The sequence below is a fragment of the Ambystoma mexicanum genome, chromosome 14 (assembly GCF_040938575.1).
Source record: "Ambystoma mexicanum isolate Mex_15411 chromosome 14, UKY_AmexF1_1, whole genome shotgun sequence".
Lineage (NCBI taxonomy): Eukaryota > Metazoa > Chordata > Amphibia > Caudata > Ambystomatidae > Ambystoma > Ambystoma mexicanum.
In genome coordinates this window covers 658,194,586-658,219,446 of record NC_090940.1, presented here as the reverse complement: position 1 = coordinate 658,219,446, position 24,861 = coordinate 658,194,586, and the positions used below count along the sequence as shown (strand labels likewise).

Genomic DNA, 24,861 nt, shown 5'->3' with positions numbered 1-24,861 from the left:
ATTCCTACCTGCCATGGGTGGTCATGGCTTTAATGTCATCGGAGGTACGAGTGAGATTATTTGTTGCCTTGCACTCCTTGTCTCACCTGTGTATCCCTTCTGAACATCCCTTCTACTGGGATGCTTGTATCTTCTCGTTGCATGCTCTCTTCAGAAGCCTCATGCATTTGTAGTCGTTGGCGTGGGATTTTCTTTGATATCCGCTCTTTCACTAATTAACTGGAACGAACGGCATCCGATGCTCTCTGCCAGTTGCCCACCACTACGGCACTTTTGACCCACGTGTAAAAATGGCAAAAAGGTGCTATGGACGGGATAATTGCCTACTTTCGTGTTCTGAAGCGGTGACCTAATGTACAAGAGGTGTGAACATTCTCCCAACCTAGTTGAATCCCTAGGGGCCTGTGGTGTGGCTTATAGAAGTCCTGAAAAGATGGATAAAGTGTCTTGGCTTATTGCATGGGGAGGGAGCCGCAAGCCTGCAGTGCTAGAAGGTTGGATCTATGCGGTTTCTATCCCCGCACAAAGGCTTGTTTTCTCCATTGCATTGATTTGTGTGTCGCTAATTAGGCGGAGGTAACCAGAAGCACCGCTGCCACAAATTAAAACTTGTATGGAATTTGGTTTAGGAAGCTGAGTCCGCTGTAACCAATACGTAACTTGACTAAAATACCGCTCTCGTGATGTGAGATCTTGTATGGAGTTTGGTTTAGGAAGCTGAGTCCGCTGTAACCAATACCTAACTTGACTAAAATACCGCTCTGTGATGTGAGATCTTGTATGGAGTTTGATTTAGGAAGCTGAGTCCGCTGTAACCAATACGTAACTTGACTAAAATACCGCTCTCGTGATGTGAGATCTTGTATGGAGTTTGGTTTAGGAAGCTGAGTCCGCTGTAACCAATACGTAACTTGACTAAAATACAGCTCTCGTGATGTGAGATCTTGTATGGAGTTTGGTTTAGGATGCTGAATCCGCTGTAACAAACAAGTAACTTATATAATGCCGCTCACGTGATGTGAGTTAAACTTATTGTGTTTGCATGTGTTACGCACTGGCTTTAAATAAAAGTTTTTTTTTAAATCTATGAATGATGGAAGCTAAAAAGAAAGAAAATAACAAGTTAGTCCTGTTGGGAGTAGTACGGTCCTGCCGTTTCAATAATTTGTTATGAGGAAAGCGCAGAGCCTTCCAAATTAAGGTGCATTTGCATATGCCCCATCCCTACAAGACAGGGGGACCCCCAATACTTGAAAGCCAGTTCAGGATGCCCGTCATGGACCCGCGAGTGCTCTTTGGTGTGTGTTCCGAACCTCAAGCCTTTATATTTAGTACTCTGTTCCCGGAACATTGCTTTCTCCACAAGGCTCACTTGTAACTCGACCACAACCTTTCTCATACTTCTCCCCGCCTAGTTTAATATAGGTTATGTTGTTTCATGTTGTAGGTTCCACTATTAAATTAAAATTAATAAGTACTGTCTCTGGCCTTTATTTTAAATGTGTACATTCAGAGAAAACTTAATTCATCGAAAGCAATTGAGATTTATGAGAATATATTTTTTAATCATCGGCCACTTTGGTGGAGTATTGGATCTCACAAACTTATTTGCTGTTCTTTTTCCCAGATCTGGAGTTGGAGTCACCGGTTCAAAGCAGACCATGTTCTACGCCGAAGTGACCGACGCCATGAAGACTGAAAAAGGAGGGGGCACCGTGGAGGAGGGAGAGCTCATTGAAGTCGTGGAAATACCGCTAGAAGAGTCAGTCAAGTTCTCATATAACGAAGACTTTCCCAAAACTATGGGGGTTCTGTTCGGCTTCATTTGGTTTCACAATAACATAGCCCCCCACTTAGAAAACAAGTAACGTTCTCTCCAACCATGAACCTAATATTGCTGAAGCGTCCAGTGTCAGAAAAGTCACTAAGCTTTTCTGTCCACAATGTGTCTATAAAGGGGGTAGGATAATGCTGCACTAGATTGAGGCTGGCCTGGCTGACCACTACAAAGGAACAAAAAAAGGGAGGGAGACCCAAAATTGAAAAAGCTTTTTTCGGCTCAGCCTTCTTCAGGGCTACACGCATCAATTCTTCAGATGTTGCACGTTTATCAGATGAAATAACTGCAAATCAATAAAACCTTCAAATTAACCATGCGTTGTCCTATCATTTGTTTAAATCCCACATTTATTTTTTATTTTTAATACAGACCACTAAGAACAGTAATATAAAAAAAACAATCAACCACACTAATAATGTAACACTCCTACCTGTCTGCACAAGGTACTACACAGTAGATGTCACCATCCCGACCGGTACTCCCCAAGGTCCGCCGACTATCCTACTCAACCATCACATTTTGAGATCCAGACTTTGTCGCCAATGAGTTCACAGCTAGAAATGCTATACCAAAAAGGCATAGACCTCACTCCCTCGTGAAAGAGAAACACAGCGCCTGCTGTAATGTGACCAACTCCACTCGTTGCGCAGCCCTGACATCTGCGCACAAGCTCCACGGGGATCCTTATGTGTCGTCAATTTGACCAAATAATCCAAGATAACAAGGCTACCGGTTCCATGTCATTTTGCCGAAAGTAATCACTTCGAGGTAATTTGCTTACATTCGGGTCCCCCCCCCTTCACTACTGCCCCTACCCCCAAAACACTCCCCATTTTAACCCCTTAACCCTTCATATACTGCAAAGTAATTTCAAAGTAATCACTTTGAAGTAAATTACTTTGAAGGGATTTCCGTCGGTGGAACCACAGGATACCAGGCTACCATCCAACACTGGCCTGTGCATATAGTGGAGCATCTAGATAAGCACCAGTCACTACAGATCATTCCTGATTGTGTGTATATATATATATATATCTACTACAGATGGATGCTTAGATTGAACACTTTTATTTTTATTTGCTCTACTTCTGCGTTCCTTTCTACGAAGTTGCTTTTTGGTAGGCATTCTTTGGTGTCTGTTGAAAAAAAGAAGGCGTGCTTTGGTCTGTTGTTCAATGTATGTGTGCTGTGGGCATGTGTGCATGCGTCTGATGGGGAAGCTCTTTGTCATGGTGTGTGAATGTGCATTGGACTCTTGCAATGATTTGGTAAGGCTACTTTACTGTTTGTATATTACTACAATGTGCGTCAGATGAGAGTACAAAGTGGCTTAGTGGTGACGAGAAGCATTATTAGTAAACGAAATGCCATAAACTTGAAACAGCAACTTCTTTTCTAGAACTAACATTCTAATGATTCTGTATGTTATTTGAGTTCCAAACATACAGCGATTTGTGGGCCATTCTGCCTGTTATTCTCTGTTTAATAAATGGGTATTTGTAGGTAGAATGGTTCAGAAATCAATGTTTGCTTTGGTGTACAAATTAAATAAATAACCCACACAGCCTCTTTGAGGAATAGTTACAATATAAAGTTAGTACTGTGCTTACTTTTTTTTGCGAAATGACCAGCTTTCTTCGGATATGTCGTTTGCAGTGTAGATGCTGTTGATTCTCAGGAGAGTAGTCTTCACTGCGATTGATTGAAAAAAAACATTAATTACTTTGTGTGTTTACAGCAGTGATGATACTGCACACATTAATTGTGCATCTTTCGTCAGAGCATTCTCCTTTCATATTTCAACCCAGTGCATGTGTGCATTTCACTTCACTCTGTGCTGCCTTTGTATGTTATTTGCAATATGTTACTTGCAAGTCCTTCTGAATTGAGAACAATTTTAAGGTTATGGTAATGCCTTGTTTTTTAAAAGGTATACTATCTATAGGAAAGAGGTTTGTAAGTGATAGGGCATAATATTAGATGGGAAAATGTTTTCTACTTGCAAATTATAAGCACAATGCCGACACATCGGAAGACCTTCAGAGGGAGATGTCACCACAGCAATCGGGAGCGCTTATTTTTCTCATACGATCACATTTCAAGTAGCATTACTGTAGGCCTTACACAGTACACAACGCAGACATTTTCTAATGCAAAATCGAGTTTCGCCCTAAATAGGCATGCTTGTAACGTATGTGTAGCTTATGCGGAAGACAGTAAGAAGTTGTGCGGTTTGTCAATGATAAATCGGACATCTTGCACATAAAAGGGGGAGTGTTGGGATGTATTGCCTTTGCACATTTAGCAGCATTCATTTATTTAAATTACATCAAAACTGTTGCACATGTTCTCTGATTAAAACATGTATACCTGTACTCTATACTCATGTATGTGCGCATCCAGGGAGCTGTACGTAGAAATCCGCAACACTTGCACAGTAGTTTGTGAAGTAGGTGCTTTGCAATGATATGCGACTTCCAGTCAGAGTCATCAACAGTACATTTGAAGTGCGCAATGTGGATGACGGAGTTAGGTTTAGCGATGTTCAATGTGATTGGTGGATGGTTGTGTGACTGCTTAGTTGTGTCCAATGAGGGGCTCGATTTGCTACCGATGTGGAAAGGGTAGAAGGACTGGGTAAGAGCTACTTGTCGCACGTAGGCAACGCTTCTCCGCGGGTAGGGCGTGTCACATACAGGTTTCTACAGCAAATCCTGCATGGAAAGGGGACTGTAGGCATCAGCCAATCAGATGTTCACTTTACTCTTTTGTGTCGAAAGACGGTGTGTATACTGAAGATGGCAGAGGTGGAGAGGGTCGGAGAGGGTCGGGGTTTTGGTGCTTGGAGACATTTTTGTCCATGGCTTGCAACACTATGCCGAGAGTAGGCATGTGGCACACCATTTCGATGTGTGAGGAGTGGAGGTGGTGTGGAGCGCTGACACTGATGCCAATGTTGCGGCAATTCTGCAAGTTTGCAGAGACATACGTACGATGACCACTCCTCATGTGGTAATTTTGCACTACGGTGCTGGCCATTTGGGCTACGTGAGTTCACGTACTTTGTTGGCAGATTTGGGACAGTTGGTTGAAGCACTCATGCACATTTTCCCAACAACGAAAGTCATTTTTTCTGGTTTACTCCCTAGAGTAAAATGGGACAACAATTCTGTTTTCTGTCCAGATCAAAGTATTGGGAGGTGTATCATCAATCGCGGCATGCGTGCGTTCATGTTACGAGCTGGTATGTTTTTCTGCAGCCACGATAACATTGTTCCAAGTAATGCAGATTATTTTGAAGCAGATGGTGTTGCGCTATCTTCTTTGGGAAATGCCATGTTTTGGAATGTAAGGCTTGCTTTAGAGAAGGTTCTGTAATGGTTGTAGGAGTACAGTAAGGACAAAAAATACAAAAAAAAAAACAAAATAACTGATGTCTGTAAGGCATCTGCCCAAAAACAAAAAAATGGCTCTTTTCAGAGTCCACCTTAAAGGGGAAAAAGGGGAATAATACTTTAATGTACCATCGTCATGCTCTGATCCCATACATGTCCGCGGATGTGGCGGTAGTTTGCAGGCTGCGCATATCACCAACGGGGATTCTGGGGTGGAGACGCATGCAAATAAAAATGAGCGGAGCTAGGGATTGGTCAATGAAGTTCAGTAGGTGTGTTCTGAACGGCGAGATTCAGTAAGACCGTCTTCTCCCTGACAGGAGACCAGACAGCCATTGCTCTGCGTGCTCGAAAACAGATTATCTGGATTTTGGGAGACTCATGGATACATTGGTTGAAGGTGCATGCAGAAAGCTGCCGTCTATCTGCAGATCTCGGATTTCCTCATGTGGAAGTGCACTGGCATGGCGTGCGTGGAATGAGGTGGCTGGACTTGGTACCTCTCTGTGTTACTTTACTGACAGAGCGTCCTCCAGATATACTTATCATTCATTGCGGAGGCAACAGTTCAGGCCATGTCTCTGGAATTTCTTTGCAATTTGCAATGAAGGAAGGACTTGCGAAGGTCATGGGCATGTTTCCAAATTGTCAAATACTTTTTTGCCGTATTGCACAAAGACAAATATGGCTGCGTTCTTTTGCATTTGGTCCACAAATGGAGAAAGCGAGAAGCAATGTGAATAAGGCTGTTTGTGCCTTTCTAAGAGATGTTGGCATGTTCTCATTCCACAATGAAAATGTTTTGTTTCTCAGCTCTTTCATTTTCCGCAGAGATGGAGTCCATCTCACATATGCTGGCAATCAGATTTTTCTTCGCAATGTACAAAATGGATTGCGACCTCTTTTGCATTCACAACCTATGTGACAATCCGTTTTCTCCAATCCACAGTTTTTGACCCACACAACACACCACCGAAAGGCTCTTTTCAGAGCCACCACTTACTCCCAGCGTCCACTTCATTGGGTTTGCTCTGCTTGCACCTGCCTTTTTTGTGTGTCCTACAACTGTCGGCGAACTTTTTCACAAATGCGCGGAGGCCTACATCGGTCACTTGATAGTTCTATTGTTAAACTGAGAAAGGCGGCTCTGAAAAGATCCATTTTTTAAAATTTTTGTTGTTTTCCACTTTCCTGCTTTTGGCCACACGACACACTAGGAGAGGAGGACAAAGGAGGGTAAGGAAGGGACACCAACCACGGGGATAAGAAAGGGCAAGTGGACAGAGAAAGATATAGGGTGAGCTTTACTTAGGTAAGGAGCAGATCTTCTGGTTCTCCCTGATCGTAGCCTCAAAAGCACTTTTAACACTCTCCCCCCTGCAGAGTACTGCGTCACAATACATACACACTATTGCCACCTTTGAAAGGTAAGGGTCAACAGCATCGCAAATGGCTTGGGAGGCAGCTGGAGGGAGGCGCCCACCCACAGGAGTGTCTCTTGTGGTGACAGGATCGGACACGAAGGATGCTGTGCAGGAACTCAATCGAATACGCTCTTCACATGGCACCACCTTGCGAATGACTGCACTGTGGAACGAAGTGAGGTGTCGCTTCATGGTTGTCGTACCAAAGCTGTACGCACCAAGTCTCCCGTGACTCAGCACCACCTGGCACTGGTTACACCTCACCAGGTTTGCACGTGCTTTTGGTACGTTCCCATAAACGGAAAACAACCGCCACACCCAAGACTCCCGGCGAGTGCTTGTAGTGCAGAGTTCCTCCACCTCATTCTCTTCTTCCTCTTCCTCGATCTCTACATCCTCACGCGTATATCTCTCTGCAGGTCCTTGGGGAGGTGGTGGTGGTGGCGGGTTTGGGGGTGGTGCAGAGGCTAATGAAGCAACAGCAGCCATGGATGCCATACCAATTACTTTCCTATTGGTCACTACAGCAGTAAAGGCAGTACACCTCAATCGGCTATAGCTAGCAGGACAATGAAGATGCGCTCGGGGGTGTGGCCATTTATAGGGGTGGAGGGGTGCACCTCGTGACCATCTTCATCACTGAAAAGCGATCTGAAAATTTCACACATGTCCACAGATAAGCTATTGTCTGGGATATGTGAAATGATATTTTTAGACTGTACAATATTTTGCCTTGTGTGCATAGGTTCCTTTTGTACTGTTGCGGAAGCACACAAACTGCGCAAATTAGTCCTCACGCTCAGCGTGGGGGTGGTCACATGATGACGTCCTGAACACATCCACGACAGAAATGGGTGTCCGCTGGACAGCAAATGCAGACTAACAAACTTGCGCATGCGCGCAAGTATCCTAAGGACAGTGTTCGGGTTCTCAAACTAGTTCAAAGTGTGACACAAGTGAGACGGACAGTTAGGGTCAGGCGTGATGTTCGCTGTACTTATGGTTGTACTGCGCATGTGTGTACATGATATGCTCACTGTACGGACAGGTCCAGTGTCCTTAGGACAACTCCATTTTGTTTGACTACGACCTTGCCGGCCACCGCGCCTGTTCTATGGACGGCACCATCTTGGTTGCGGCCAATACGGACAGGTATACTGTCATTAACACACTCCCATTTTGCTCATTCACTTCCATCCCGGACACCTGGTGTGTTCTACGAACATGTTTTTATCTCGTTTGTAAGCGGTACGGCGAGGTATAACATCCTTAGGACGCCCCTTTCTGTTTATGTACGCACAACTTGCACAGATGGTGCCGTCAAACATCAACTCCATCGCACTTGAAATTAGTAAGGGTAGGTGTACTGCCTTCACAACATCCACATTCCATTCCTTATGGATAGGTCGAACAGGTGCGCTGTTCGCAAACATTTTAAGTGTTTTAAAAAAAAATGTATTCCTCAAACTCTTTAACTACAACTACTATACAAAAACATTCCAAACACACACACACAAACTTCATTCCAAAGAAAAACCGGGGGGAGCAGATTCTGACACAAATATAGGGGAATTAGGATTCAACACGGCCTGGTTATGAGGGGAAGATTTGTGAGGGGAAGAAGGGATGGATGTTTCGTCGAAATGTCTATTTTCTTCTTGAAGGTTTGGGGATGGTTCACTAGGGAATGGAGAAGGGGGCAGATACAGGTCGGACAGTGGTAACGTACTTTTCCTCTTACACAGTCTTCCACAAACTCCCTTAAACTTTTAAAATTCTCATTCAATGTGTCCATTTTCAATTCAATCCTTTTGATCCTGTCTTCTTCTGTGTCATTTGTTGACCTTTCTTCTTTTCTATCCTGGTCTGTAAAAAATAAATATATATCTATTAAATGCCCATAAAATACTGGCCATTACTTAGCATGCGCAGAGTGCTGTGTACCATTGCTATCGCTCTCTTCCGTCATTTCCCCATGCGGAAAGTACTCTTCCAACCACTCCAAAGTACTCGTCATTTCTGTGTCAAAACAACAAAAAGGCATTATTACTTCTGCACCACATACCAAAAAAACTACACACACATACAAAAAAATGAACTTCACTTACTATTTTGATGTTATTTCCCTTCGTCCTACTGCGTCCGTCCACTGTCGGTCCAGGCTGCAGAGTTTCTGTGAAGTAATTATGATGGAGGCATCCTTTTTTTATGGTACCATCCATTTCATTCTACATGGTTATTAAATGCATCGTTTTCATTTCACACATTTAGGTTTCCATATTTATTAATTAATTCTTATAATGTCTTTCTGTCCTTTTTCTAAGGTAATATGTTTTGTGTAAGAAAATAGTAAATTTTCAGATACCCCCTGCCTGTTTGGGTACTTTTGCCCTTGTCCGCCCGCAAACAGGTGCTCAGTCCGTCCCTCTCTAATATCAATAGGGAGGGGGTTCTGTATGTTCTATGTTACACGTACATCAAGTACGTACATTATACTACATTTCTCCCAAAATCACATGACAACAGTGTATCTTCAGCACAACACTTCATGAATGCAATCTTACGATTAAGTGCCCCTTCCAAAAACCTGTAAAATTCACTACAAAAAAAACTTTGTTAAGGGGACGTTATGGTTAAGTTGCCCTCCCAAAAACCTGTAAAATTCACTACAAAAAAAACTTTCCCACCTTCCCACTATGGTTCAAAGTAAAACCGAAAAACCCCTGAAATTTGGCAGTTATGGTAGACTACGCCACCATATACAAAAGAAAACAAGGCAACTTTGCCTTATTATAACTGGCGCTTCTCAGTTTGCCCTTACAGCGGGCTGAAAATTCCCAAAATATTTAAATCCAACGTTCTCATAAATTCTAATCAAAGCTTAAAATCAAAGCATCAGTTAGATCCGTGCAGTTTTTGCCAGGAATGTTTTATTCAAATCCCTGTTTTTATAATTAAATTTATTCTGAATGTGATATGTTGGGCGATCATATTTTGCCATCAATATACATTAAGCCAATGCATTTCGTTGTAAACCTTCATCAGGACTGTATATAGGCTCTTGATTACATCATCAAGCTACACATAGTCATACATATGTTAATACAAGTTCATTGAATGATTTATATACAATACATAATCGAATTCACACATACCATTTTGTTTGTCCCACGAATATTCAATCGGTACGCCAGGAAAAATAAATGTAAAACAGAATTTTCATTTAGTATCAGCGTTACAAGATTATATGTATATAGTATAAGGACAGAAGAGTGTCCTACCTGATCACTTTCATGCAAATCTGGTAAGCCCCAAAGGCTTTTCTTTTTGCAACCCTCACGGCTCCAGCCACGTTTGTTGCAAATGCGTGGAGAAACGCATACGTTAAACTTGTCTCTGTGAAAGAAACAGGCTATTTAGACAACCGTTCTAGCATGTCTGCCACCATACCTGCCACCACCACTGTGCACTGCTAACACTAACACCCGGAACATGAAAGATGGAATTACAAATGTCATTGATGACATCACTGGTGCCATCACTTGTTTAGCCCGTTTGTTTTCGTAATGTTAATATGTTGAATAATGAAATGATAATTGTTTTCTTAATAGATTTTTGTGTACTGTGAAATATGTGATAAGTAGCTAATAAAACCCATGTATTACATAATTGCATTACTATAGACAAAACACAAAGACACAAGAACACATACCAATATGGGTATATACATGGAAAGTGAAGTTAGCAAAAAAGCACAAGTAGTAGCAGAAACAATTCATAACCTAACTGATTATTTTCATGCAAATAAATGATTTCTGTTTCAAAGCTGCTATTTACCCTATGTATATGTATCACTTGATGTGATTGGACCCTAAGGAAAGTAGTGCGAGTACAATGTATACAAATATGACCATATACAGGGAAAGTACAGCCATAAAAAAACAACAGAACTATCAGAAAGTGCTGATAAGTCTATTGATTATCTTTATGCACAAAAAGGATTGCTGTCTTTCAAGCTTGTGTCTTCTCCTATGTATATGTTTCATATGATGTGACTGGACTCTAAGGGAATTACTGTAAGAACCTACTTGAAGGATACGTCTACAAATAAAATAATTTATTTAGTTTCTGACTGTTACTGAAGAAAACCATGTGGCCTAGATATGTCAGCAAAAGAAAAAAGAGTGAGCCAGACATGCGATGTCATCAGTGATGTCATCAATGACATTTGTGATGTCATCTTTGATGTCGTGGGTGTTAGTCTTAGCAGTGCACGGTGGTGGCGCGAGTTATGGTTGCTTAGCTTACCATAACTGGCGAATTTCAAGGGTTTTTCAGTTTTACATGGAACCATAATGTCCCTTTAACAAAGTTTTTTCACTGAATTTCATAGGTTTTTAGTAGCGCAACTTAACCATAACGTCCCTTTAACAAAGTTTTTTTCATTGAATTTCATAGTTTTTTATTAGTGCAACTTAACCAAAATGTCCCTGTAACACAATTTTTTTTTTTTACTGCATTGCTTAGGTTTTTATTAGTGCAACGTCACCATAACATACTTTTCAATAGATGAAGACCACTAGCATCTTAGGTCCTGAAAGTGGGAACCCCAGGTGGTTAAAAAAAAGATTTTTCTTCCCAAACCGGGACGCCTCCGGCGTCCCGGTGCAGGAAGGAAAATCTTTTATCAAGATGGCCACCGTGGAAAGGGAAGGCGGGGTGTATAAAGAGAACACAACAGGGCATGAGCAGGGGGTGGGGGGAACCAGAGAGAGACACGGAGCATGAGCGGGGGGTGGGGGGAACACGAGGGAGACACAGGGCATGAGAGGGGGGTGGGGGGTAACAGGAGAGAGACACGGGGCATGAGAGGGGGTGGGGGTAACAGGAGAGAGACACGGGGCATGAGCGGGGGGTGGGGGGGAACAGCAGGGAGACACGGGGCATGATCGGGGGTGGGGGGCAACAGGAGAGAGACACGGAGCATGAGAGGGGGTGGCGGGTAACAGGAGAGACACACGGGCATGAGAGGGGGGTGGGGGGTAACAGGAGAGAGAGACACGGGGCATGAGCAGGGTGTGGGGGGCAACAGCAGGGAGACACGGGGCATGAGCGGGGGTGGGGGCAACAGCAGGGAGACACGGGGCATGACCGGGGGGTGGGGGGCAACATGAGAGAGACACGGGGCATGAGGGGGGTGGGGGTAACAGGAGAGAGACACGGTGCATGAGCGGGGGGTGGGGGGCAACACCAGGGAGACACAGGTCATGACCGGGGGTGGGGACAGGAGAGAGACACAGGGTATGAGCGGGGGGTAACAGCAGGGAGACACGGGGCATGACCGGAGGGTGGGGGGCAACAGGAGAGAGACACGGGGCATGAGAGGGGGGTGGGGGGCAACAGCAGGGAGACACGGGGCATGATCGGGGGGCAACAGCAGGGAGACACGGGGCAAGAGCGGGGGGTGGGGGGCAACAGGAGTGTCATGCCTGCTGGACATATCTCTGGACCAGGAACGACCTCTCCATACAAAATGAGTTACGCTCATAGAACCAATAGACCGTTTTACTCGAAATGGAGGTTGTTCGATGCATTGCCCGGAAAACAACGTCTGCATTTTTCACGTTGTTAAAATTCACGTGACTTTGTTCCGTCACGTGTATCACGGCAGTGCGTACATAAGCAGCGTGGAAACGCCGATCGCTGCTTCTGATTAAGTCAATTTTGGCGTTTTGTAGGTGAACTCCTGACCTGCGTTCTCACATTTTCTTCAGCAACTTCCTTAGCCTTTTTTTAGCGTGGTTTCCTCCACATGCTAATTCCGGGAACCGTGTATCCTGTTCGCGTGCCAAATCTCCATGCGGACGCTGTCTGCAAGCGCGGCTGTCCTGAGCTGCGTGTATCCTGTTCGCGTGCCAAATCTCCACGCGGACGCTGTCTGCAAGCGCGGCTGTCCTGAGCTGCGTGTATCCTGTTCGCGTGCCAAATCTCCACGCGAACGCTGTCTGCAAGCGCGGCTGCCCTGAGCTGCGTGTATCCTGTTCGCGTGCCAAATCTCCATGCGGACGCTGTCTGCAAGCGCGGCTGTCCTGAGCTGCGTGTATCCTGTTCGCGTGCCAAATCTCCAAGCGGACGCTGCCTGCAAGCGCGGCTGCCCTGAGCTGCGTGTATCCTGTTCGCTTGCCAAATCTCCATGCGGACGCTGTCTGCAAGCGTGTGTCATGATGCCTACCTCTAAGGAGCCAGGCCGGGCCCAGCAGCCCCAGAGGCAGACATCATTTTCCCCAGGGAAGTCTCAGCGGGCCCAAGTCGGGGCCCTTTGGACTCAGTCCTGGCGCCTTAGGCGCCAGGCTCATAGCGGACCCCAGTCCTGGCGCCTTAGGCACCAGGCTCATAGAAGAGGATATGTGTTTAAGTGCTTGGGTGCACACTTACCTGATGCTGACCTTGCTGCTTCATCCAGGCCCTCTTGAGGCCTGAATGGGACTACTTAACCTGTAGGACTACTTCACCACCCGGGTGTGGTCGCGGATGGATACATACCTGATTGGTGGAAGGATACATACCAGGAACTTCTTCCAAGGCTATTTAAACCCCACCCGAACAGCCACACATGCTTCGCGTTGTTCTGCACCTAGCAGCTGGACGCTCACCGTGTCAACTCCTGCATCCTGACTTCAGCCACGCCTGCCAGCACCCTGGAACACCTGCAAGGGGAGAAAGGAAGAGAATAGGAGAAGAAAAGCCCTTACCTGCTAAATCTGCATCCCGGAGTCATTTCTCCAACGGCCCTGAAAAGGAAGACATCATTTTAAAGGCATTTCGTTTCGATCGCTGCAGCGCTGCATTTTACTCACCTTTGCAAGGCGCTTCCATCTTCAGCACCGATCTTCCGGATTCAGCTACGCCCCGGCGCCTAGAGGAAAAAAGGCAAGAACAAAGGTGAGAGGGAGAAAAGGAATAAGGAAAGCTCAGTTTCCTTTTAAGTCTTACTTGTTGGATTATTCCCACTGCATTTTCGGGTCATGCCGCTTCCTGGCACCTCCGGACCCCGGCCCCTCTGGGGAAAAAAGACAAAGACATTGAATGAGCGAATGCAAAGACATTACCTGAGCGCTCATCCAGAACTGTTTCACTTCGGGTCGGCGCCATATCTCCGGCACTCCGAACCCCGGCCCCTAAGGGGAAAAAGACATAAGCATTAGCGCTTGCTGCAATTAGACAACGAACATTATTATTAAGCTTGAACTTTTGAACAGAACTTTTACAGCGCCTTACCTGAACAGTCAAGCTTACCTGAACTCCCATCAATCCTCAATCCAGTGAAGTAACTGGGTTTCAACGCGCCCCTGCATCAGAAGCAGGATGGAGAGCTCATCCTTCCAAACCCTAAAGTGAGGCTTCACGGGGAATCGTGGAGGAGGTATCGTGGAGGGTTGGAAGGGAGTGGGAGACTTGAGCATTGTTCCACAGTTGGTAATACTCCCTTTTCACGCACAGGAGGGTATCCAACGAGCCAGGGAAGCCAGAATAGAGGGGCCCTTCCTGTCCATCTTCAGAGTTCTGCGCCTTCGACGCCGCGCCTCCGTGGGAACCAGGTGAGCTTTACAGAATGCGAAGCCTTACCACAATTTCCCACCTGGGCGCTATGGAGACTTCCGAGACAGATCAGCTGGCCCATCTTTTAGGGGAATTACGGGCAGAAGTGCACTTAGCCCGCCAGGAGACTAATGCTCTCAGAACGGAACTAATCCTATCCAAGGAAAGAACTGATGATCTGGCCAAAAGGTTATTGCAGGGCCAGGCAGAGCACACTCCTTTACCTGTTTCCGGAGATATTTCTACAACAATGGGTTTGAATAACCCGGTACAAATCAATCTACCTGGACACATGCCTTTGGCCCCGCCGGAACGTTTTGCGGGGGATCCCAAGAAATATGCCGTTTTTATGAACCAATGCCGTTTACACTTTTTATGCAGGCCCGGGGCCTTCCCCAACGACCAGACCAAAGTAGCCTTTGTACTATCTTACCTCAGTGGCTGTGCTGCCGATTGGTCTATTCCATTGGTAAATCAGGATGATCCCATTCTCCGGGATTTCCAGGGCTTCCAGGCCAGCATGGAAAGATTGTTCGCTCGACACTCGCAGGGACAGGCCCTTGACAACGAACTGCTATCCTTACGACAAGGTAATCAGGATCTTTTGTCCTATATCGCCACCTTTAATAGACTAGTTGTGGAAACCGGATGGCCTGAAAATAAAAGGATCACATTGTTTCATCGAGGCCTGCGCGGAGAGCTTAAAGATGTTATAGCTCAGATAGTAGATCCACCCCAGGCCTGCGCAGACTACATAGACTTAGTGGTTCAACTTGATCACAGACTTCAAAATAGAAAAGCAGATCGGCTCAAGTATGAAACCAGAGTACCTATCAAGACCCACGTTAACTCCAAGAGTACTGACGTTTCCGAACCTATGCAAATTGGCAGTGTTAAAGGACCATTAACGCAGAAGGAATGAGAGAGAAGGCGACAAATGCAACTTTGTCTGTATTGCGGAACTTCCAGTCACTTTCTTCAAAGTTGTCCAGTTAAACCACCCAAGAAGGTGGTTGGAGCCACTGATAACGAGTTATTGACACCTGGTTCGGGAAACGACCTAGCCCGACAAGCGTAGGGGTCCGCTTGCCGAACTTGAAAACAAACTCTTTGACCTCGCATTTTGTCATGCCAATGGTGCTTGTGAACCCAAAACAGCCTCAGCAGTTGCATGCTATAAAAGCATACATAGACAGTGGAGCTATTGGAAATTACATAGACCTTGAATTGGCTTCCAGGATTAAGCTTCCTCTCCGCCCGAAAGTAACCCAAGATGTAATTACTACAGTTGATGGAACCGAAATAGCCTCAGGGCCTGTAACGCATTCCACAGTTGAAATCACTCTGGTGGGTCAGGACGGACATCGGGAAGCAATCGTGTTTGATGTGATCAAGGCCCCACAATTTCAAGTACTTCTTGGAATCCCTTGGTTAGAAACACATAATCCGAGAATAGACTGGCGAGCAAAGAAGATAACTTTTCCTGATTGTGAACCAACCTGTTACCCAAGGAATCCTGCTATGGGTCTAGCCTCTGTAACTTCCACCCCTGTACAGCTACCATCTGAATACCAAGAATTCCAAGACGTTTTTCAGAAAGAGCAGGCTAACACCTTACCTCCCCATCGATCTTACGATTGCCAAATCGACTTGGTACCCAATGCACAACTACCTTGTAGTAGGTTTTATGCTCTTACTGAACCTGAGAACCTGCATTTGCGCCAGTATTTGGATCAATACCTGGCCAATGGTTTCATTCGCCCATCAAAGTCACCAGTCTCTTCCCCTTTGTTCTTCGTACCTAAAAAGGAAGGAGACCTTAGGGCCTGTATTGAATACCGCGCCCTAAATCAGATAACGATTAAGAATCGTTACCCTTTGCCCCTGTTACCTGAGCTTATCGACCAAGTAAAAGATGCTCGTGTGTACACCAAGCTAGATCTCCGAGGAGCTTACCACCTGGTACGTATAAAAGAGGGCGACGAGTGGAAGACTGCAGTCAGCACCAAATTTGGGCTCTTCGAATATCAAGTAATGCCCTTCGGTTTGTGCAACGCACCTGCCGCCTTTCAGTACTTCATGAATGATGTTCTTCGGGAACTTATCGATGTTTGTGTCATCGTTTATATTGACGACATCCTGGTGTATTCCTCCTCAGAATCTGATCACAGAAAGCATGTTAGGGCAGTTCTTGAGAAATTGCGCCAGCACAAATTATTTGCCAAGCTCGAAAAATGCGTTTTTCATACCACAGAAGTGGAGTTTCTCGGATTCATCCTGACACCTCAAGGAATCCGAATGGACTCGCGGAAAGTGGACGCCATTCTCAAATGGCCATCTCCTAGCTCTGTGAAGGGAGTGCAAAGCATGCTTGGCTTTGCCAATTTCTATTGAAGGTTCATCCCGGAATTTTCTCGAACTGTTCAACCCATCACAGCTCTCCTAATGAAAAACAAACGCTTTGAATGGACTCTTGAGGCTGAACAAGCCTTTCAGGACCTGAAAACCAAATTCACCTCTGCACCTGTATTGAAGCACCCGCGCCCAGATCTCCCTTACATCGTGGAAACCGATGCATCCAGTTCGGCCATGGGAGCTGTCCTGTCGCAAAGAGACCCAGAAACTAACCAACTACACCCTGTAGCCTTTTGGTCCAGAGAATTCTCTCCACCTGAACTCAATTACGCAATTACCAACAAAGAACTACTGGCTATTAAATCAGCTTTCAAGGCTTGGCGTCACTATCTTCTCGGTGCAAGACACACCATCACCGTAATTACGGACCACAGAAATTTGCAGTATTTAAAGACGGCCAAAGCTCAATCTTCGCGACAACTCCGATGGGCTCTATTCTTTGCGGAATTTGATTTTGTAATTACCTATCGCCCTGGCTGCAAGAATGGTAAGGCAGATGCCTTATCCCGGATAGGCATGGAAGAACCCAATTCGAGTTTAGAACCTGTGCCAATCATACCGGAACAAAGAATTCTGGGCTTGACTTCATTGCAAACCATTGAGGACATCCAAGCTCAAGTAAAACAGCTTTTTGACTCTTCTGCCTTACTGGAATGGAGTCAAAAGGGTCCTCACTACACCGTTAAGGATGATTTACCCTACTTCCAAGAGCGGTTATTTCTGCCAAGTAAAGAATTGCAGGAACTTGTCATTACCCGTCATCATGAATCATTAATGGAAGGACACCCCGGTATCGCGAAAACAGAAGAAAAGATCAAACGCCACTTCTGGTGGCCTTCTTGGAGAAAAGACATAAAGTCATTTGTGTTGTCTTGCGAAATCTGTGCCCAAAATAAGAGTCAAAAGAAAAGGCCAGCCGGCCTACTTCAACCTTTGGACATTCCACCAACACCTTGGCACACCTTGTCAATGGACTTTATAACTGACCTGCCTCCTTGTGGTGGTTACAACACGATTCTCGTAATAGTGGATCTATTCTCCAAAATGGCCCATTTTATCCCTTTAAAAGGATTGCCGTCAGCTTCCACCTTGGCCAAGGAATTTATGGAAAATATAGTGCGGTTACATGGTTTCCCTTCCATATTAGTCTCAGACCGTGGAAGTCAATTTATCTCCCACTTTTGGAAGAAATGTTGCCAACTAGCACAAATAGACGTGCGGTTATTCCCCAGCCACCACCCCCAGACCGACGGACAAACCGAGAGAACCAATTAGACTCTCGAGCAATATCTGCGGTGCATGTTACACCAATCCGAGTTGAATTGGAAGGACATCCTTTGGATTGCAGAATATGCATACAACAATTCAGTGCATTCTGGAACCGGACAGACTCCTTTTTATACCCTGTATGGTCACCATCCTCGGACCTCTGACCTAGATCCACCTCTGACCCTGGAGATGCCTGCAGTAAATCACCTACATTCCACAATAACCCAAGCCTTCAAAGAAGCTACAACCCACTTACAGCAAGCCAAGAAAAAGTATAAAGAAAACACTGATTTGCACCGAAGTAAAACTCCTCCTTACCAAGTAGGAGATCAGGTATGGCTAGCAACTAAACATCTACCCCTCAAGGGTCAGCGAACTTTTAATCCCAGATTCATTGGGCCTTACCCTATCAAAGCTATTATCAACCCAGTGGCCTTTAAACTCGATTTACCATCCAACATGCGGATTCATCCCGTTTTTCACGCATCTCTTCTAAAACCAGTACAACCGGGAACCAGACTGTCTGAGCCCCCAGGCCCTGTCCAAATTGATGGAGAATTAGAATTCGAAGTGAAAGACATTTTAGATTCCAAGATAGTTAAGTCGAAACTCTTCTATCTTGTTGATTGGAAAGGATATGGACCTCAGGAAAGATCTTGGGAACCCAGTAACTATGTTCACGCACCACGATTAATTCAAAGATTCCATCGAAGATTCCCGCACAAACCAAAACCCCCGGAGGAAAAGACCTTGGGAGGGGCCTTGAGGGGGGGTACTGTCATGATGCCTACCTCTAAGGAGCCAGGCCGGGCCCAGCAACCCCAGAGGCAGACATCATTTTCCCCAGGAAAGTCTCAGCGGGCCCAAGTCGGGGCCCTTTGGACTCAGTCCTGGCGCCTTAGGCGCCAGGCTCATAGCGGACCCCAGTCCTGGCGCCTTTGGCGCCAGGCTCATAGAAGAGGATATGTGTTTAAGTGCTTGGGTGCACACTTACCTGATGCTGACCTTGCTGCTTCATCCAGGCCCTCTTGAGGCCTGAATGGGACCACTTAACCTGTAGGACTACTTCACCACCCGGGTGTGGTCGGGGAAGGATACATACCTGATTGGTGGAAGGATACATACCAGGAACTTCTTCCAAGGCTATTTAAACCCCACCCGAACAGCCACACATGCTTCGCGTTGTTCTGCACCTAGCATCTGGACGCTCACCGTGTCAGCTCCTGCATCCTGACTTCAGCCACGCCTGCCAGCACCCTGGAACACCTGCAAGGGGAGAAAGGAAGAGAATAGGAGAAGAAAAGCCCTTACCTGCTAAATCTGCATCCCGGAGTCATTTCTCCAACGGCCCTGAAAAGGAAGACATCATTTTAAAGGCATTTCGTTTCGATCGCTGCAGCGCTGCATTTTACTCACCTTTGCAAGGCGCTTCCATCTTCAGCACCGATCTTCCGGATTCAGCTACGCCCCGGCGCCTAGAGGAAAAAAGGCAAGAACAAAGGTGAGAGGGAGAAAAGGAATAAGGAAAGCTCAGTTTCCTTCTAAGTCTTACCTGTTGGATTATTCCCACTGCATTTCGGGTCCTGCCGCTTCCTGGCATCTCCGGACCCCGGCCCCTATGGGGAAAAAAGACAAAGACATTGAATGAGCGAATGCAAAGACATTACCTGAGCGCTCATCCAGAACTGTTTCACTTCGGGTCGGCGCCATATCTCCGGCACTCCGAACCCCGGCCCCTAAGGGGAAAAAGACATAAGCATTAGCGCTTGCTGCAATTAGACAATGAACATTATCATTAAGCTTGAACTTTTGAACAGAACTTTTATAGCGCCTTATCTGAACAGTCAAGCTTACCTGAACTCCCATCAATCCTCAATCCAGTGAAGTAACTGGGTTTCAACGCGCCCCTGCATCAGAAGCAGGATGGAGAGCTCATCCTTCCAAACCCTAAGGTGAGGCTTCACGGGGAATCGTGGAGGAGGTATCGTGGAGGGTTGGAAGGGAGTGGGAGGCTTGAGCATTGTTCCACAGTTGGTAATACTCCCTTTTCACGCACAGGAGGGTATCCAACGAGCCAGGGAAGCCAGAATAGAGGGGCCCTTCCTGTCCATCTTCAGAGTTCTGCGCCTTCGATGCCGCGTCTCCGTGGGAACCAGGTGAGCGTTACAGCGTGGCTGTCCTGAGCTGCGTGTATCCTGTTTGCGTGCCAAATCTCCACACGGACGCTGTCTGCAAGCGCTGCTGTCCTGAGCTGCGTGTAACCTGTTTCGTGTGCCAAATCTAAACACGGAAACGTTGTCTCCAAGCGCGGCTGGCCTGGCTGCGTGTACGCTGTCGCGTGCAATCCTGCACGTGGTTTTCTGAACTTCTTTGAACCTTTGGTGCCTGTGACAGTTAACAGGTGAAAATCTAATTTTGTTCATCGTGGGAAAGAAAGTATTTCATGAACTATTGGAAGGTGATTGTGCACAGTACTTTGGACGCTATCCTGTGGTGCACCAACCCGGTATCTAGCGAGAGCCTTGTGCCGTTCGGGATAAGTCTCCCTTACCAATTTTCCCCTCCTTTATCGTTGTTCCACTCCTGGATTTCTTCTTGAGACTTTCGTGGAATCCTTCAGTTTGGCCTTAAGATTAGTGTTTCGAATTAATGCTAATACTGTGCTATCATAGTGATTTGAGTTTGGGACAGTTTCTTATGATACTTTATCTATCCTAGGCATATCTTACGATAAAATACCCACGCCCTTTCCAGTGATCCATCTCTCTGCCTGTTTTTATCAGTCAGAGAGTTGTATCATTTGGAAGGTCTAATTTGAGCTGCCTACAATCAAGTCGTGTGAAAAAGGATCCGGAAGAGCCCTACCAATCGTATCCTTTTTTGGTTACCGTATCCTTTTCAATTGATAAATTGGTGATTTATGACAAGGAGAAAGACACAGGGCATGAGCGGGGGATGGGGGAACAGGAGAGAGACACGGGGCATGACCGGGGGGTGGGGGGTAACAGCGGGGAGACACGGGGCATGACCGGGGGTGGGGGGTAATAGGAGAGAGACACAGGGCATGAGTGGGAGGTGGGGGGCAACAGCAGGGAGACACGGGGCATGACGGGGGGCAACAGGAGAGAGACACGGGGCATGAGAGGGGTGTGGGGGGTAACAGGAGAGAGACACAGGGCATGAGCGGGGGTGGGGGCAACAGCAGGGAGATGGGGCATGAGCAGGGGTGAGGGGTAACAGGAGAGAGACAAGGGGCATGAGCGGGGGCCAACAGCAGGGAGACACGGGGCATGACCGGGGGTGGGGGGTAATAGGAGAGAGACACGGGGCATGAGTGGGGGGTGGGGGGCAACAGCAGGGAGACACGGGGCATGACCTGGGGGTGGGGGGGCAACAGGAGAGTGACACAGGGCATGAGAGGGGGGTGGGGGGCAACAGGAGAGAGACACGGGGCATGAGCGGGGGGTGGGGGGCAACAGCAGGGAGACACAGGGCATGAGCCGGGGGTGGGGGGAACAGGAGAGAGACAAGGGGCATGAGAGGGGGTGCGGGGTAACAGGAGAGAGACGCAAGGCATGAGGGGGGTTGGGGGGCAACAGCAGGGAGACACGAGGCATCAACGGGGGGTGGTGGGTAACGGGAGAGACACGATGCATGAGCGGGGGTGGGAGGGAGAGAGAGAGACACACACGGGGCATGAGCGGGGGTGGGGGAGGAGGGAGAGAAACACACGGGGCATGAGCGGGGGTGGGGGGAGGGAGAGAGACACACGAGGCATGAGCGGGGGTGGGGAGGACAAACAAAACACGGACATGCTGCACGGATATGAGTTCGTGCGGCAGATCCCGCTCCTCGGCCCTCCGCTGGCCACCGTGTGCGATGGCGTTAGCGGGGGGCTGGAGGAACAGGGGACACACGGAGCATGAGCGGGGGTGGGAGGGAGACACGGGGCATGAGCGGGGGTGGGGGGACAGAAAGGACACACGGAGCATGACCGGGGGGGTGGGGCAGACACGGGGCATGAGCGGGGGTGGGAGGAACAGGAGACAGACACGCTCCTGCTGACCTGACAAAGCCTCTCATGCGGGAAAGAAAGATGGCGGGCGTCTCTGAAGCCAGACGCACTGCACGCTTTCACCGCATCCAATGAGAGAGCACGTCAGATGTCCGTGGACATCACGCAAGCTGCTGGCCCAATCACCGTCCTGTCCGCGGAGCGAACAGGGAAGTCCGTCCGTGTACCGAACACAGATATCACTAATTTTTTTGTCCTACTTTTTGGGCATTTTAAAAAAAACTACTGGACGGATTTTCACCAAATTTGCAAAAGCACGCTTTCGGGACCAAACCGCTGCTCCTGGTCCAAATTTGGTGAAAATCCGTCCAGCGGTTTGGGCTGTAGTCGCGAACAAATTTAATTTCCCATTTAGTCTATGGGAAAAACAGAAATTTTGGGACCCCCCCTATAACATTTCCCCCTTGCACGAATCCTCACCACCAAACTTTTGCAAAAGAATTCAGAGTGGGCCATATACTTTTTTTTGCAAAGTTTGGTGAGGATTCGTCCAGGGGGAGCGAAGTTATAAGCCGCCCAAAAAGTGCTCTTCCTATGGAAACAGCAACTTAACCATAACTAGTGGCAGTGTAATATATGTAGTTAATGGACCTAAGGTCTCCGGCCATATATTCTCCATCATTGCATACATAACCCTAAAGACACATGCGTGTCATTGTCTGGAAACAGACTCATCTACATTATACATTGTGTTCATTCTGATTATGTGTAGAGTACTGAGCAATACATATATGTTCTAGGTTTTCAGAAGTACATCCAATAAGAGGGTTGCGCTGACCCAGGTGCATTACAAAGGGTAACAACCTTTTGTGTGACCCGTTAAGCACCCCCAGGTGCATATGACACTTCTGTAAAGGTACCCACACCCAATATATATATATTTCCAACCCCCCCCAAAAAATGCAATGATTTTTCTCAGCGAAAAAACATCCCGCATTGAAAGGGCGTCACACCGTTTTATGACACGGTCACATTCTATCGATTGGTGATGTTGTGAAAGACTCCCATCACAACAAAATTAAAGGCAACATTTAAAAGCAAAAATAGTTTGGTTTAATGTAAAATAAATGTACTATGCAAGCATAAATAATGATTTTGTTTTTTATTTGGACAATCCAAGCAGAGCACCCTTTCATTTAACATCACTTGCCATCACTCCATCACCTCCATCTTCCTGCAACCTGTGCTTTTTTACAATGTTCGTTCTTCGAGAGTTTTAAAAACATCTTCAGAGGGGACTCGGTGAAGCAGCACAAGACGACTGGCATGGCATCTACAGGGACGTTCATCCTGCAAGAAATGTGCACTTTCCTTTTTAGACCGTTTCCTATCAGAAATGGGTAAAGGTGTATCTACTGGCAGTATTTATTCACTGTGAGGAAGTGACGTGGCAGACATCTCCTGCTGGGCGATAGGGATTCTGGGTACCTGGGATGACTACATGCTTGGTGAAGGGTTTCCCAGAGCTAGTAAATATTGGGTTCCCCAGAGGCCCTCCACACTGCCCAAAGGATTGTACCAACTGAGCACCTCAGCCAATGAGTGGCACCGGACCCAAGCATTATGAAGGAGGGTCTGGGAGAAGGGGAACCTGAGTGTAGGCGTTAGCTGGAGAGATGCGACAACAGAGGATGCGGAAAGGCCAAGAGAGCTAAGACGGCTCAGAGGACTAGAAGAATATTGCCGGTTTAAGGGCACCATGATGAGAAAGCCCCTCACCCCAATGTATTGAAAGAACTGAGAGAGTGATTTACTCAGGGGGAGACGACAACACTAGGAAAGAGCCAGGCCTTGAGAGAAAGGCCTGATTCTAAGTTGAACCAGGCCCTGGGAGTGATCCAGACTCTGAGAGAGAGCCATGCCCTGAGAGAGAGAGAGAGAGAGAGAGAGAGAGAGAGACATCAATCCAGCAGGAGAAGCAGACCCTGGGAGAAAGCCAGAACCAGGGGGGAACTTAGACCATGGGCAATAGATGGCCTCGCGAGGAGACCAGATGTTGGGAGAACAGAGAAGAAACCTTGGCTTAGGAGGGCGACCCTGGCTAGTGGGTTAAAATAGCGCAACCTGAGAACAGCCCTAAGCAAGACACATACATGTTGTTAGAAGCATCTCTAAAGTATGACGAAATATCATAAGGTGGCGACCCACGGTCCAATATTTGAGGCCAAACGACACCTTAAATCAAGGGGCAATAGGTTTTGTTCTATTGAGTGCTTGATAGTTGTATACCAACTACTTTCATTCTTAAGGCCTTCCAGCACTGTGGGGTGAATGACCTTTCGGCAAACCGTAGACTGAAAAGCAAACATGACCATACAAGACAAGGATATTTCCTGAATACACTAATGCACAGTTTTCTAGAGTAATGCGTATCCCATTAGAACAGATGTATTTCTACCAGAGAGAACACAAATGATTGGCAATCTTCTTAACAAGCTGTCACCATTTGCAAGTAAACCCATATTTTATTCAGGAACAAAACAATAGTGCCTTGAGTCTTCAGATTTCAATAACTTCCACCATCTACGTGTGTTTCGCCCAGAGGCCTTTTTCTACGCCTTAATTATGGGATTATTTAAAAGCCATCTGATAAGTACCAATATTTCCAAAATTGAAAGATATGATTTCCGGATAATATCACTATACATCACATCAAGAACAGAGGGAAGCAAAAAAAGGAGGGAAGGGGGAATCCATTGGAAGAAAAAACACTGAAAAAGAGATCTGCAAGTTTAACCATGTTAATGAGTTTGCACGGATTTAGTATTGAACAAATATACATTCAATATGATTTAAGCTCCGACCAGTTGCATAATAGACAGATGTTGTGTGAATTCTATTATA

At 46.5% G+C, this 24,861-nt stretch overlaps 1 protein-coding gene across 2 annotated transcripts in view; it reads left to right on the top strand.

The window, feature by feature from the left end:
- The window catches only part of NUDT14 (nudix hydrolase 14), a 263,867-nt gene extending 261,716 nt beyond the window's left edge, over nucleotides 1-2,151 (top strand). For both annotated transcript variants that reach the window (XM_069638200.1, XM_069638199.1), the window contains exon 5: nucleotides 1,628-2,151. In XM_069638200.1, coding sequence (XP_069494301.1) covers nucleotides 1,628-1,868 — 241 coding nt within the window. In that variant the 3' untranslated portion in view covers nucleotides 1,869-2,151. The remainder of the gene's footprint in view (nucleotides 1-1,627) is intronic.
- Nucleotides 2,152-24,861: the final 22,710 nt, after the last annotated feature.